General features: G+C 41.2%; 1 protein-coding gene across 1 annotated transcript; it reads left to right on the top strand.

The window, feature by feature from the left end:
• The first annotated feature begins 12,271 nt into the window (after positions 1–12,271).
• Positions 12,272–16,004, top strand: LOC143618353 (1-aminocyclopropane-1-carboxylate synthase-like). The gene is made up of 4 exons (XM_077090602.1): positions 12,272–12,839; positions 12,928–13,059; positions 13,349–13,509; positions 14,975–16,004. The coding sequence occupies exons 1-4, from the start codon at positions 12,672–12,674 to the stop codon at positions 16,002–16,004; spliced, it is 1,491 nt and encodes a 496-aa protein (XP_076946717.1). The 5' UTR covers positions 12,272–12,671.
• Positions 16,005–17,384: the final 1,380 nt, after the last annotated feature.

Raw genomic sequence — 17,384 nt, forward strand, 5'->3', positions numbered from 1 at the left:
TCTTTTTCATATTCAAGAATGGGTAATAGCCTATGTTGTGGATGATGAACAAGGGTTTGGAGACAACCGGGTTTTCAGAGGTCAATTCACACTTGACGACTGGAGTTGGGGTTTTGTCTGATCAGCAAAATTTATTTGTTAGATCAAATCTTTGTCAGAACAATTTGGTGGTGGTGGTTGCAAGTGGTAGATTAGCAGTTGTGGTGGGTGATGGGCAATGCTGAATGATAATAGGTGATGATTAATGATGATTGATGATGATTAGATGGTGGTGTGGGATCCATTTTTCATTATTATTCATTGAAAAATGTCACGTCAGCAAGAGCAATATAACAGAGTTAGTGTTTCGTTACTTAGGCCATTCTTTGTGGGGTGGCATAAGGGCGGTAAGTGTGGTGTACACCGCCGAGGGGCGGTATAGGGACGGTTTCATGAAGATGGACAACATAGGGGAGGTGTGGTGGGCCATGTGCCTTTTTCTCTCTCTCTCTCTCTCTCTCTCTCTCACAAACACATACACATACAAATACATGCATGCACGCGCGCGCACACACACACCTATATATATAAAATGAGGTGGTAATGAGGCATTAAACCGAAGTGGGGCTTTATGAAAAGAGACTTCGAAGCCTGTTTTTCTACGTAGCGATGACGTGGAGGGGCTACGAATCCCCCCTCCACAAAGAATGGTCTTAGGGAGTGACAGAAAAAAAAATAAGGTGATAGTTGAAAGTGGTGGATAACATTTATTTAGTTGAAAGTGTTCCCAGCCAAAAAATGAAAGTTGAAAGTATTTAAATTTGTAATAGAGTGCATAAAAAATAAATCCATTCAACAATATCTTTGTAGATCGATATCATCCAAGTTGCCAGCCTCCTTCAAAGCCTTGCCTCCACTACAAAACAATCTATCTAAAGGCCTTCTCACTTTCTTCCCATGTGACGTACTATTCCTACTTTCATGCAGTATAATAAGGAGGCCAAGGGTTGTTTTTTTTTTTTTTCCTACAATGCGGTCTTTGAAAGTTAATGTTGGTGTGCTATGTTTATTAAAATTGGATAGCATCTCGTATCGCTTTTAGTTTAATTGTGACGTAGAGGTTTGTGAGTTGGGAGTATGTTTGCATTTTGCCCCTTTCCTTAGTTAATGATGTTTCTATATAACTTTGATCCTAAGGCCATGAGATATACTCTAATTCATTCTAACTTCACATAAGCTTCACATCGCTCATTTTTTCTTTTTCACTCCATGTCATTCAAAGGAAATGGTTTAACTCATTTAACTTCATCTCTCTTCTATTAATATTTAATTTAAAATCAAACATTTAGTTTAATTACCAAAATAAATAATAACAAAACAATTAGTAATTAATACATATTTAATGCATATTGTTCATTTTAACCCGTTAGAAGCATAATATATGGGTCATGTTAACACACTTAACACAAGTGGGGAGTGGTTTAATCTATCTTTAAAGTGTCATGTCATGTTAACCCATGTAGGGGTTAGAGTATACCCCATGGCCTAAGTGATCCTAGTTGCTGACCATCACCATTGTTGATCCTAATTGAAGTTAATTCTCTCCAGTGAACCTAATTTATTTTTTATATGTAACCACGAGACAAATATTGACCCTACTGAAACTAACGCCATGGGGTATGCTGTATACATTCACGCTCTTTAACTCCACGTAGGCACAACATTATCTACTTTACCCCATTTCTCTTCACATAACCCTAAGGAAATTGTTTAACCCTCGTTGGCCTCTCTATATATAATGTAAAATTGATTCTTAAATCATTGTGTGTAGAGAATTTTAAGGCTTGTTAACATTTTAACTCACATTGCATTTAACGTCCCCTAACCTATGAAGGGAATGATATGTCACTCGTTAACCCTTGCCAACTCATCTTTAATGTCCTGAGCGTTAAAGTATACCCATAAACCTAAGTGGCCTTGATTTCCCCTAATTGACCAACATTGAATCTTACTAACCATCCTTGGCCAATATTGAAACCAACTGCTCGCTATCAATCCTAAAGGTGATTATCCATAATTGGCCAATATTAACCATCCATATAAGTATAAAACCAATATTAACACTAGTTGCCCTAAGTAATCCCAGTTGTTTATCTTGACTAATATTAATTACCGAAGTTTCCCCTATTTGATCAATATATATTAACCCTCACTTACCAATGTTGACCTTAACACGCCTCTTATCGATCTTGTAAGATGACCGGCCACTAACTAATATTGACCCTAATAGAAACTAGATGACCCTAACTGAATACTTTTACTATTTCTCGATTGATTTACAACAATATTTTGCTTCTTGAATAATTAATTTTGTATCGTTTTTAATCTTTTTGTTTCCTGTTACCCTTTTAATGATATCCTTTGGTGGTTGATTTTACGAACACATTTTATCTTTTATTGATTTTTGATTTTTTGTGACTAAGTGTTTTTGGACCGCTTTTGCGAAAGTCGAAAGACTTTACGACAGTTGTGTTAACTAAATGAAGAGGTAGGTCCCAGCAGAGCCCAGTTGGACCCACAGACTCACCTTGAAAAGGGACGTCTGCGCAGTTCAACCCGCAAGACTCCTTAACGGACGTCTGCGCGGTTGAACCCGCAAGACTAAACTAAAGGAACGTCTGCGCAGAAACCAATTGGATCAGCAGGACCCACCACGCTCAGAGACGTGACGTCCTCACGTGCGGTACGCAAGTTGTTCCCGCAGGAAACGCCTCCCAATGGTTTCCAAGTACTCCGCCTGTTCCCGCAGTTACGGATACCAGCCATCAGGGAAGGCTACCCGCGCAGCATGGCTACACGCACAAGGCTTAACTCATAATAATTCAGCAGTCACCTGAAGAAGGAATGAGCAAGCCGGGAACATTCCCGCACAATGGCGGGAGGGGGAATACTCCCGCCCAAATGAGCCAGTCCGTACGATACTGAGGATCTTTTACTGTACCTGACGAGGTATGGGCAAAAGATCTGTCCAAATATACGACAGCTCATTGACAACAGTATGGCGAGCAGCATGCTCCTGTACTGTATGTCACTATTAGCCGCTACCTACTCACCAACTCCTGACATACCACGTGCCTAGCCTGTAGTTGGTGAAAAATGAATAGTACACAGCAGGTCTGGTCACTATCAGCCGCTGCCTACTCACCAACTACCAGCATGGCACGTGCGTAGGCCACTGTTGGTTGAACAGGAATACTATTCAGCAGGCCACACCTCCTTGGAAACCTACATTCGGCTATTAATACCACAAAGGGTATGACCATCTCATCTTATCATATCTTATCATATTATACCTGATATCTGCTCTAGCAATCTCTTAATATATATTTATATTTAAAGAGCAATCTAGTCTGATTCTCACGTCGGAGGGTGGTCACAAGGAGGAACCCCCCCCCCCCTTCTCAGTGACAAGTTCACGGTGTCTGTTTTGCAGGTTATCAGAAGAACCATCTTCTCCGGGTCTAACCCCTCGTGGGAAACATCTATCTAACCCCCAGGTTACCCGTAATCTGCCCGGGGTCTGGTTAGTGTTTCTTTATTGGCGCCATCCGTGCATAAAAGCTAGAACTTCATTTTTCTCCAGTTTTTTCAAACTTCTGGAAAGATGGTTAACGTTACTCCGGTCCCAAGGCCAACGAGTTACCAGGAAGCCCCGGTAACCACAACCCCAGCTACTGGGGGGAACACCGGCGAGCACACAAATTTTACGAACACTACCCCGGTTACCCAAGCCGGGGCAAGTGCAGTAAATTTTACGAACACTACCCCAGTTACCCAAGCTAGGGCAAGTGCAGTAAACAACCATCCCCTGGGATTCAATAATACCCAGGTGGAAAGACAGCAGACGAGACTCCCCCGCCAAACACTTGAACAAGTTAAAGCGTGGGCGGAGGCACGTCAGAAGGAATTCCAAGCTGAGTTGGACGAACGCTTACGTTCCGTCCAACAGGCTGACGAATTTGGAAGCACTCGCCAACAGCTCAACATGAGCAGTGAGTGCGAGTCCTCGGAAGATGATCAGGAGGAATCCGACACCGACGCAAACCCTCACCTTAGGGCGAAAGGGAAGCGTAAGGAAACGGACTTCCAAACGAGAAGGAATTTCGGAGAAACCTTCAAACAAAGAAACGCGGGGGGAAACCCACGTGACTTCTCCAGAACCTTCAGACCAACTGCTGCAAACGCGGGAACATCCAAGTTTGCAAGGGACATTGCGGAAGCAATCGCCCCAAAAAGTGCCAAGCAGATGCCCAACATCGGCACCTATGATGGTATATCCGTCCCAGATGATCACCTGAACAGATTCATAGCGGGGGCAACCGTCAGCAACTGGACGGAACCCACGTAGTGTTATATGTTCCAGATGACACTGGTTGGAGCGGCTAGAGCGTGGTTTGACCGTTTACCGGTCCACCACATCTATGATTGGGCGGACTTCCAACACAAGTTCAGCCAACACTTCAGTCAACAGAGGAAGTATATTGAAGAACAGTGGACGATCCTTAACTGCGTAAGAGATAAGGATGAACCTTTACTAGACTTCATCACTAGCTTTAACTCGAAAAAGCTGAGTCTGGGCGTTATAAGCGAAGACCTTGTTCGCGCCGCTTTCATCCAGGGCGTCGAATACCCAGAACTTATCCGCACGTTGACGGGTAAAGATGGCATGCCATCTACATGGGATGCCATCATGACGGCAGCCAAGCGCTTTGCCGAAACGGAGAAGCAACTGGGTGAGAATCTGCCCGAGACTACAAACTTCTACACGCAGAGAACCAGAGAAAACGTCCAGACCGTCTGGCAAAACAAAAGGAGGAAGCCAGGCATGTGGCAGTCAAGGGTAAACTTTGACACCTCATCCAGCTCTCGCTCCTTATTAGGCGGAAGGGGTAATACACACCCATCAAACCGACACCCCAGGTGGACGCCTCTCACGAAAAGCGTCACGGAGATATTTGCCACTGAGAAACTCCCATGGCCAAAAGCTCCAACGGTCCGACAACGACCTGACGCAGATCAAAGTAAATACTGTGACTTCCACGGCACAAAGGGTCACACCACTGAGAAGTGTTCATCTTTAAGGGATATTATCGAAACATTCGTCAAGGAGGGCAAACTTACACACCTGGTGGCATCAATCAGGAATAGAGGGAAGAATGACAACCGATACAAAAGCAACGGACGAAAGCCCGTTGACATCAGCATTCACATGGTTCGTGGTAACATCAGAGGAAGAAAAAGACGGACGACAGAACCATGCGCATGGAAAGAAGCTGAGGTGCGCTTCCCGCGAGTGCCAGGAGGAGCCAGCAAAGAAGGCCCTATCGTCATCAAAAGCCAGCTGGGGCACTACATCACTTCCCGCACTCTTGTTGACAACGGTGCCTCGTCAACAGTTATGTACAGGCAGTTCTTTGACAAGCTAGATGATGAAGACAAGGAACGCTTGGAAACGGTCTACGCCTCGATGGAAGGGTTCGACGGCAGCACAAACACCCCTCTGGGTATCCTATCTTTCCCCGTCACTCTCACAGACGGAAAACACTCCCGCACAGAGGATGTGGACTTTGTCGTAATGAGGAAGCCACACCACACGTACGACATTCTCTTCGGGAGAGACGGGTTGGCAAGATTCAATGCCGTAGTATCCTCAGTCCACGGCATGATGGGATGGCCAACAGCTGAGGGCGTGGCGATGGTCACCGGTATTCCCCAGGTATGCATCGCATCTGTCTCATCAACACCCAAACCAAAGATGGCTAAACCCACCAACACCGAACCAGAAGAATGGGCTTTTAATGGCAAATACCCCGACCAGGCGGTTACCATTGGCCCAACAATAACTGATCCTACGCGCACATTACTCAAACGCTTACTACAAAAAAACGCTGACATCTTCGCATGGAAACCAGCAGACATGACTGGTGTACCTCGAAGTAAAGCAGAACATAAGCTCAAGTGTGACCAGGCTTTTACGCCAGTCATACAAAAGCGTAGAGTAATGGGGGCGGAACAAGCTAACGCGTGTAGAACCCAAGTCAAGGAACTCCTTGACGCGAGCATCGTACGCGTTAGCAGATATCAAACTTGGGTTGCAAATCCCGTTATGGTACCAAAGTCTAACAAGCAATGGCGCATGTGCATAGATTTCAAAGACTTGAACAAAGCATGCCCCAAAGATTGTTACCCGTTACCCGAAATTGATCTTAAGGTAGATTCGTTAGCACCGTTTCGCCTTAAATGCTTCCTTGATGCGTATAAGGGGTACCATCAAATCCACATGGCCGTTGACGATCAGGACAAAACCGCATTTCGGACGCCCGATGGCACATTCTGTTATCAAATGATGCCATTCGGACTTAAGAATGCCGGGTCCACATATCAGCGCCTGATGGACAAAGAGTTTCATGCCCAAATTGGGAGAAACTTGGAAGTATACATGGATGACCTGGTCATTAAAAGCCTTAACCCAGAAGCAATGTTGAAAGACATCGAAGAAACATTCAACACACTCAGAAGGATAAACATGAAGCTCAACCCGAGCAAGTGTTCCTTTGGGATGGAAGAAGGGAAGTTCTTAGGAGTCATCGTTACAAAAGATGGCTTCAGAGCGAACCCTGAAAAGGTCGAAGCCATTATCAAAATGGAATCACCTACCACCATCAAACAAGCTCAGACACTGAACGGACGCCTAGTTGCACTTAACCGCTTCTTGGCAAATCATGCGGATAGGTCGTTCCCATTCGTGTCGACGCTGAGAAACTGTCTAAAGAAAACGCACTTCCGCTGGACACCAGAAGCGGAAGCAGCTTTTCAGGAAATTCGGTCACGTTTGATCGAACTCCCAACGCTCACAGCACCAGAAGCGGGAGAGGAATTAATCCTATACCTCTCCGCCACAGATAGAGCAACCGGGGCCGTCCTGTTAGTCGAGCGAAAAGGCATCCAGATGCCAATCTACTATGTTAGCCGTCTCCTAACAGACGTCGAAACTCGGTACTCTACCCTGGAAAAATTAGTCTTAGCACTTGTACAGGCTTCACGCAGGCTAAGACGATATTTCCAAGGTCACCCAATTACTATTCTCACCAACTTCAAACTTGCAAACGTTTTAGGCAAACCCGAACTTTCGGGACGCCTAGCCAAATGGGCAATAGAATTGGGAGAATACGCGATAAAATACAAGCCAAGGCCAGCTATAAAAGGCCAGGTCTTGGCCGATTTTATTGCTGAAGTCCACGCATCGCGGGAGAAAGAGTGCCAGGACGAGGCTCAACCCTCTCCAGCACTAGACATCGATGAAGTCTGGCGACTTTACACTGATGGAGCGGCCAGCAGCGAGGGCTCAGGCGCAGGGTTAAAACTTACCAACCCAGCAGGCCAAGAATACACTTATGCTATTCGACTAGACTTTCCAAGTACGAATAACGAAGCTGAGTATGAAGCATTCTTGGCCGGGTTGAGGATTGCGCGAAAAATGGGAGTAAAGAACTTGGAAGCCCATGTGGATTCCATGTTAGTTGCCAATCAGATAAACGGGACGTACACGGCCGTAAACGACACAATGGCGCTGTACCTCGCTCAAGCAAAAACCCTCATGCGCGATTTTAATGATTGTAAAGTCATACACGTCAAGCGTAGCGAAAACAAATCTGCGGATGCGTTAAGCAAGCTTGCGTCATTAGCTTTCACTCACTTGGGAAAAGACATCCGCATTGAACTGCTTGGAGCACCATCAGTCCCGCACAAGGAAGTCTGTGTCATCCAAACAGGCACAGAAACGTGGATGACACCAATAGTAAATCACCTTGCGGCGGGCATACTACCAGAGTCAAAAACAAAGGCAAGAAAACTACGCTGTAAAGCACTGAACTATCAACTCATCGATGACATCCTTTACAGACGTAACTTTCTTGGCCCCCTCCTCAGATGCGTCGACGACCAAGATGCCAACTACCTCCTAAGGGAAGTACACGAAGGCATCTGTGGGATACATGCAGGTCCACGCGCAGTTGTAGCTAAGCTAAACAACGCGGGATACTTTTGGCCAGGGATGCATACGGATGCGCTGGCGTACATCAGAAAGTGCAGGTCTTGTCAGCTCTACGCACCCAACACGCATCGCCCGAAGAATGAACTTGTTCCAGTCACCTCTGCATGGCCATTTCAGAAATGGGCCATCGACGTGACAGGCCCATTTCCCACAGCGGCAGGGAACGTCCAGTTTCTAGTGGTCGCCATCGACTACTTCACCAAGTGGATAGAGGCAAAACCCTTAGCCCAAACGACCGCAAAACATATCAAAAAATTCATTTGGGAATTTATCATTTGTCGTTTCGGGCTTCCACAGAATTTGGTGAGCGATAACGGCACCAACTTTGCTGACAAGAAGCTACAACAGTGGCTTAAAGAACTTCAAATCACCCACACCTTTACCTCGGTGGCGCACCCGCAGGGTAATGGTGAGGTAGAAAGAGCAAATAGGAGCATCGTCGACGGCATAAAGAGAAGACTATTGGAACACAGATCCGGCTGGGTGGACGAAGTTCCACACGTACTTTGGGCACACAGAACGATGAAAAAGGCAAGTACGGGAGAAACCCCGTTCAGCCTCACTTATGGCACTGAAGCCATGGTCCCGGTCGAAATTGGTTTACCCTCACCAAGGGTCATGATTCAACCAGAGGACAATAATGCGGAAAGACGGTTAGACCTTATGCTAACCGAGGAACGCAGAGACTTAGCCGCACTGCGTGAAGAGAACTACAAACGACAAATGCAAAAGTACTACAACACGCGGGTAAAACTCTGCAACTTCAATGTAGGAGACTACATATTGCGTAACAACGAGGCTTCGAACCAAAATCGCCCAGGAAAGCTGACCCCTGTCTGGGAAGGTCCGTACGTTATCAAACAAGTGCTGGGAAAGGGCGCATACCGGCTCGAAAGGCTCGATGGCACTCCCGTCCCAAGAACATGGAACGGAGCTCAATTACGCAAATGTTACATGTAGATCAATTCCAAATTTGTAAAGGAAAGGCCAAGAGCCACTTCTAATGGAAATGATTCTCCTTAGAACATTGACGCTGATAATTTTACATTTATACTTATAAACTTTCCACACGGATATGCCGGTCTTCACCGCATAATTACGAGGAAAGTCGTTGCGTGGGGAAGGCGGCAAAACCCGCATAAACCCAAAAAACGGCAAACCTTCACGCAGGTCAGTCATAGGTAAACTTTGGTCATTCCACTAGATGAAAGTGCCGATCCTAACCGCACAAATCATAAGAAACCGAACCTATTGACAACCACGCGTCGAACGGTTAACTTATCCAAAGCACTGGGAAAATTGCTAAAATAAACTAAAATATGCATGCGCAATTCATATAACGTTTATAACGCAAGTCTCAAAGATTCAAAAGTAAGCGGGAATATACCCCTTACCTTGGCAACCAAGTAACTATAAGACGGGTGCGGGTACAGTGTCAAGGCAAAACCCTTCACATACCTAGCACCCGCAGGGAATTGAAGCCAAAAATACATCGGCAACCAAGTAACTATAAGACGGGTGCGGGTACAGTGTTAAGGCAAAACCCTTCACATACCTAGTACCTGCAGGGAATTGACGCCAGGAATACCTTGGGAGTAAAGTAACTATAAGACGGTTGCAGGTACAGTGTCAAGGCGAAACCCTTCACATACCTAGCACTCCGCAGGGAAATGAAACCAAGAAGGATCTTCTGGGCCATGCTTGCGCAAACGGGAATAACATCCCCGCATAGCGGGAACGTCGAGAACTAGATTGTTTGAAACTTCAATATGGAATTGGTGGTTTTAACATAATTGATCACTATGTTCAAAACTACCAAAACCTCATGGAGAATCTACACAAGAGGTACTCAACGCTCCTAACTTGCGAGGAGGTTACAGACCTACCCGCATCATACCCAAAGATCAAGCAGAACAGTGGGAAATTCTGCGTGACATTAGGACTTCCGCGGGAAGAATCCCCATGGAAAACCTTAAAACTAAACCCTTTTCAAAAAACCCTTTGCTTAAGTCCAAAAGTTCACCTCACTTTATTAAACATTCATGAGAAGAACATTGGACTGGGGGGACTTGAAGAGGTAGGTCCCAGCAGAGCCCAGTTGGACCCACAGACTCACCTTGAAAAGGGACGTCTGCGCAGTTCAACCCGCAAGACTCCTTAACGGACGTCTGCGCGGTTGAACCCGCAAGACTAAACTAAAGGAACGTCTGCGCAGAAACCAACTGGATCAGCAGGACCCACCACGCTCAGAGACGTGACGTCCTCACGTGCGGTACGCAAGCTGTTCCCGCAGGAAACGCCTCCCAATGGTTTCCAAGTACTCCGCCTGTTCCCGCAGTTACGGATACCAGCCATCAGGGAAGGCTACCCGGGCAGCATGGCTACACGCAAAAGGCTTAACTCATAATAATTCAGCAGTCACCTGAAGAAGGAATGAGCAAGCCGGGAACATTCCCGCACAATGGCGGGAGGGGGAATACTCCCGCCCAAATGAGCCAGTCCGTACGATACTGAGGATCTTTTACTGTACCTGACGAGGTATGGGCAAAAGATCTGTCCAAAGATACGACAGCTCATTGACAACAGTATGGCGAGCAGCATGCTCCTGTACTGTATGTCACTATTAGCCGCTACCTACTCACCAACTCCTGACATACCACGTGCCTAGCCTGTAGTTGGTGAAAAAGGAATAGTACACAGCAGGTCTGGTCACTATCAGCCGCTGCCTACTCACCAACTACCAGCATGGCACGTGCGTAGGCCACTGTTGGTTGAACAGGAATACTATTCAGCAGGCCACACCTCCTTGGAAACCTACCTTCGGCTATAAATACCACAAAGGGTATGACCATCTCATCTTATCATATCTTATCATATTATACCTGATATCTGCTCTAGCAATCTCTTAATATACATTTATATTTAAAGAGCAATCTAGTCTGATTCTCACGCCGGAGGGTGGTCACAAGGAGGAACCCCCCCCCCCCCCCCTTCTCAGTGACAAGCTCACGGTGTCTGTTTTGCAGGTTATCAGAAGAACCATCTTCTCCGGGTCTAACCCCTCGTGGGAAACATCTATCTAACCCCCAGGTTACCCGTAATCTGCCCGGGGTCTGGTTAGTGTTTCTTCACTAAATCAAATTCAGTAGCTAGATTGTGACCATTTTATTGCAGTCACTAATGTGGTCGCCTTGTTTGTGACAAAATTTTGTTGCAACTAATTTTGTCTTGGTTGTTGATTTGTTGGTAATCTGGTGATTGTTTCCTGACGAATTTAGCTTTTATTTTTTAACCACTATCGACAGTATATGCTACTAAAATTATTCTGGTCGCTATGTTTACTAACCTTTCTTTTTTTGTTAATAATTTAAAGTGTATCTTGCTTTGTTAGTTTATTAAATGAATTAGCTTTAGAACCTGTATGATGCACAAGATATTTAAAAGAAATTTAATTAAGCTACATAAATTAAATGATTAAATTTAATAAAAAAATCTATATTTTATCAAACTAAATGGTTTTATAAGTTCAAATTAAATTTTCTAATGAATATGAATATGTGATGTATTTCCACACAATTTTCTTATAATCACGAAAAATATGCACATAGTGATATTATAAGTTGTATTTATATATATAATGGAATATTGAATAATAATAAAATATGATAAGATTTTTCATTATAAATAACATAAAAAAAGATGGATGAAAATTTTATGGATTCATAAAAGTTGAATTAATATATGAAAATAAAATTGTTATTCATTCATAAATTCTTCGTATTTATCATCTTAGAGCTATAAATATCATTCAATAAATTGATTTAATAAAAACAGTAGAATTGATTTCATTAAAGATATAAATATGTTGATTGTATTGACATAAATAGCCCCATATTTTTAATACTTATAATTTAGGTATTTATTTATTTGATTAAATGATATATTGATATGTTTTAATTACGCTGACATACATATGTTCATTAAAAATAGAAAATATTTTGAGCGAGAAATTTATGCTATGATATCTAAGTGACACATGTCTGAGTTATTTTTTTTTTATTAAAATAGGTAGATGATTGCATCTACAACCAGAACAATTTCAAAAATAATATTTATGACTGGTTTACGGCATGAAAAACTTAGTTACTAATTTTGTGACCGATTTTATTTTGTTCTCTAATTTTGCGACCGTTTTCGTCATCCCAAATTTCATTAATTTTTAACCGAATTTTGTAGTATTCACTAGTGGACTAGTGTATTGATCGTATTGTTGTATTTGCCAAGTACATTCGCTCACGCAAGTGATTACGAAATTTACAATAACCTTGATTTGAAAAGTTGAGTCACTTTTTTCTCTCTCTATATTCGTGTATTCCACACTAGTCCACAAATAAACACATGCAAGTCAAACACAACTCTATATTTGCATGCCTACATGCCTATATATATGACCTCAATTCCTACACTTTCTTCATTGTCTTGTGAGATAACTAAAAACATATACTTAGTTTCTTTGAAATAATTCTCCCACAAGAAACACTCAATATCTTCTAGATTTCACACACAGCCAGAAAACACAATGGTGTCCTTGAGAGAAAACAAAACCCTTTTGTCAAAGATTGCAACAAGTGAGCAACATGGTGAGAATTCACCTTACTTTGATGGATGGAAAGCTTATGATCAAGATCCATTTCATCTTACAGAAAACCCTAATGGTGTTATTCAAATGGGATTGGCAGAAAACCAGGTTTGTTTCCGTTCAAAGTTATAATATTATTATTCATGTATACCATGAAGAATTACATGTTACTTAATTAGTTTAATTATTCTTTCAGCTTTCACTCGATTTGATTGAAAAATGGGTTGCAAAGAATCCGAAATCATCGATTTGTACCAAGGATGGAGTTAGCCAATTTAAGGATATTGTAAATTTTCAAGATTATCATGGCTTATATGAATTCCGAAAGGTGAGTAATACGAAATGTGTATGAGATCGATAACAAGGTTCAGCAATAAAAATAATACAGTACATAAAACTATAAATATAATATACTTAAACATACACATATGAAGTTGATTGTTAATTATATACAAAACATTTTTGGGCTTGAAAGTCGTTTTCATTCATCTAAGATAGTGTTTACATCGAAATAGAAGGCAGGGCCTTTTTTAAATAGTAAAATTAAGTTGTTTAAAAATAACATTAACAGATCATGGGTTCATAACATTACTATACATAATTTGTTTGTGTTTCAGGCGGTTGCAAACTTTATGGCGAAAGCAAGAGGAAATAGAGTTACGTTTGATCCCGATCGCATTGTGATGGGCGGTGGTGCCACTGGAGCAAGTGAATCCTTAATGTTTTGCTTGGCAGACCCTGGTGATGGATTTCTTGTGCCGACTCCATATTATCCTGCGTAAGTATATACATATCTTAACTCCATTTATCTTTCTTTATTAGAGTTTGTTGTGTGTGTATATAATATGAACACTTGTAAACAAATTATTTGTATTAAGCATGCCGTTTTTAATCATGTCACCCATTAAAGAAAAAAATTTGAATAATTGTAAAAGATCAAGCACTATGTTTCTTTTTTATGAATAAACTTTTTTCTTTTGAACTAAAGCCAGAATTTTATATCTTTTTATATTTAAAAATATAGTCACTAAATGGTGGTTTGAGCATTTTTGCATATTTTTAAAATTTATGTGCTTTAAAAATGCCAATGCTTTTTGTAAAAATATACTATTGTATATGTATAATATATTTTAATACATATATGAGGAGATAAAAACATAATTCTTTTAAGAGTTTTAAGGCAATTACAGTTTTTAAGACACATGATACAATACTTTAAAGCTAAATCTTCTTAACATATGCAAATTCTCCTAATCCTTTTTAAACGTCAATAATTTTTTTATATGATTTTTTTTAGAAAAAATAATAATTACGTTTCATTTTTAATATATCTATGTTGTTGATACATAGAAGTTTGAAAATAATTAAGTTTTAACTAGGTTTTAGTTAATCAGGTAGTGCCTTTTTTTCAAAGAAAATATTATCACCAATCTAAGTGTTATGTGTGTACGTGCACGTCATAAAACATCCAAGTCATGTCCCAAGATATGGATAAAACAATCCTACTCAAATCAAAATCGTATCAAAAAGGTAGTAATCAGTTTGGTTAACCATTTTGGATTAGACCATCTACACATGCTTAGCTAGCTGCCAGTTGGCTTGGTCAACTCAATTTATTGAATTCTAAATAGACTATTCAAATATTGATTTTGATATGATGAGTCAATTGCTAGTTTTATTAGGAAAGAGAAAAACTTTCCAAATGTTCCCATTGACCTACAATATCAAAGGAAGATAAACAACCCTCATAAACCTGTATTCATAATCAATTCTGTTGATATATAGTTGGTGAGTCAAAGTCAAAACCATTTGATACTTTTTCATACACACACCTTAATAAAAGTTATGATATACAATCCGGATGTTTCAATTAAAATGGCACAATTAATGAAATAAATATACAATGTAAAAGTTTTGTTTAACATTAATAACACTACTCCAAAACTACTGTCGTTTTTTTTATCTAAACTACCGTCATACCTAAGGTTTGAACCGAAAACCACCCACCAGGCATAAGTCTCTTTTATACATTATTTTCATAAATATTGAACATTTTTTTCATTCTTTAGACTCAAACTCGATCTAAAACTAAAGTTTTCATATAGATGATACGTCTCTTCTTTTTTTCTTTCTTTATCTCTAATATTATGTTGCATGCCAACACCGGTTCATATTTGGTTCTCATGGTTGCATCAATTTATTGTGTTGATATTGGTTATTGAACTATTTAATTTCTTTTCCAGATTTGATAGAGACCTAAGATGGAGAACTGGAGTGCAACTAGTCCCAATAATCTGTGACAGTTCAAATGATTTCAAGATTACTGAAGAAGCACTTAAATCAGCTTATGAAAATGCAATTGCATCCAACATAAAAGTCAAAGGCTTGATCCTTGCAAATCCTTCAAATCCTTTAGGCACAACTATGGATAAAGATACCCTAAAAACCCTAATGAGATTCATCAATGACAAAAACATTCATCTTGTATGTGATGAAATTTATGCGGCTACTATCTTTAACACGCCTGAATTTGTCTCGATTTCTGAGGTCCTACAAGAAATGGAACAAGAACCAATGAACCAAGTAAACCGCAAGCTCGTACACATTATTTATAGCTTGTCGAAAGATATGGGGCTCCCGGGGTTTCGTGTTGGTATTTTGTATTCATACAATGACCATTTTGTGAATACCGCAAGAAAAATGTCGAGTTTTGGATTGATCTCTTCGCAAACTCAACTTTTTCTAGCTTCAATCCTTTCGGATGAAGAATTCGTTGAGGGTTTTCTAAGGGAAAGTTCGAAGAGGTTGGCCAAACGGCACAATTTTTTCACTCAAGGGCTTGAAAAAGATGGGATTACTTGCTTAGCAAGTAACGCGGGACTCTTTGTTTGGATGGATTTGCGTAGGCTTTTAAAGAAGCCTACGTTTGATGAGGAGATGGAGCTATGGAGATTGATTATCACCGATGTTAAACTCAATGTCTCCCCTGGTTCTTCGTTCCACTGCTCTGAGCCCGGGTGGTTTAGGGTTTGCTTTGCGAATATGGATGATGAAATGGTCGAGATTGCATTGAAAAGGATACATGCTTTTGTTAAGAAGGGAAGAAAGAATGAGAGAACAACAATGAACAATAAGAGAAGCAAGCCATTTCAAAAGAATCTTCGACTTAGTTTTACTTCACGCTTATATGATGAAGGTACTATAATGTCACCTCGTATTATGTCTCCTCATTCACCCTTTGCTCGATCGCCACTAATTCAAGCAAGGACTTAATTGATATGCTAACAGCTTATTAACGCGTACGAACAGAATAAACTGGAAGATTGATTTCTACTGGTCTTTGGTATAAGGAAATCTACTGTGAATTATTGTTAGTAATCTTATGTAGTTGCGTGTATGAATTCTAAGTATGATATGATTGTTATTCAATTGTATGTAACAGTTGATGAAGTTTTTTCAGCATATATACTTTGTATGTTGATAATATTTGGCTATCATGTAACCGATCTGTTTTTTAATATGATAATATTTTTAAAGTTATATGTTTAATTGTCCATTTGCCTTTTGCTTCTATTAGACTATAACTTGTATAACAATACTTGACTTAATGGTTTAGGGGGTGTTTGTTTTTTCTTCAAACATCTTCAAGGGAGCTAATGTCTGCACGCGCGCAGACATTACCCTTGAAGACTGTTTGTTTTTTTTCTTAAAACAGATCTTAAGTTATCTTCTTTTATCTTAAAAGAAAAGCAAAGAAATCTTGCTTAAAACATCTTCGCAAAAAAATCATACTCTTATCCCTTTGAAGCCACCCTCTCATCCACTCCTCCCACCACCGTCCGCCACCACCACCCACCGTACGCCACCACCACCATCCCCCACTGCCACCGTCCACCACCATCCACCGCCACTACCCACCGTCCGCCGCCACTACCAGCATCCACCACCACTACCCATCGTCCGCCACCACCACCACCACCATCCATCACAGCCACCACCAATCACCACCACCCACCACAACCGTTCATCACCACCACCACCCACTGTCGGACGCCATCACCGTCAACTACCACCGTCCACCACCCACCAAAACCGTCCATTACCACCACCCACTGTCCACCACCACCATCCATCGCCACTACCCACCGTCCGCCGCCACAATTTTATTATTATATTTTCTATGTAACTTGAATAAATGACTTCTATCTTGTGAGATAAGTTTGACAGTTATGCAGACAGTATCAGCTTATAAAAACAAACAGTCTTATATTTTCAGCTTGCAGATCTTCAGACCACATCTTCAGTTGCAGACATGAAAACAGATGAAATCAGCTTGCAGACAGTTTATGTCTGCAAAAACAAACAGCACCTTAGTGATATAATGTCTACCTTTACAAAATGACATGGTGGTTTAAATCCTTGCAAATGCAAAGTTGGGAGTGTTTTGGTGGAAATAAATTTGTTGCTAAAAAAAATACAAAATAATAATAATAATAATAATAATAATAATATATATCATGTATTTACAGCTAGCAGCATCATTTCAAGTTTTCAACTAACAAAACTAGCAAGTCATTTATATTGAAATCATTCATGTTTAAGGCTCATCTTACCCACATTATTAGAAGTTTGGGCAATTGTGGCCAAATGACA

This window comes from Bidens hawaiensis, unplaced genomic scaffold (assembly GCF_021521415.1).
Source record: "Bidens hawaiensis isolate Kalapana, Puna unplaced genomic scaffold, B.hawaiensis_p1.1 tig00070235_1, whole genome shotgun sequence".
Taxonomy (NCBI): domain Eukaryota; kingdom Viridiplantae; phylum Streptophyta; class Magnoliopsida; order Asterales; family Asteraceae; genus Bidens; species Bidens hawaiensis.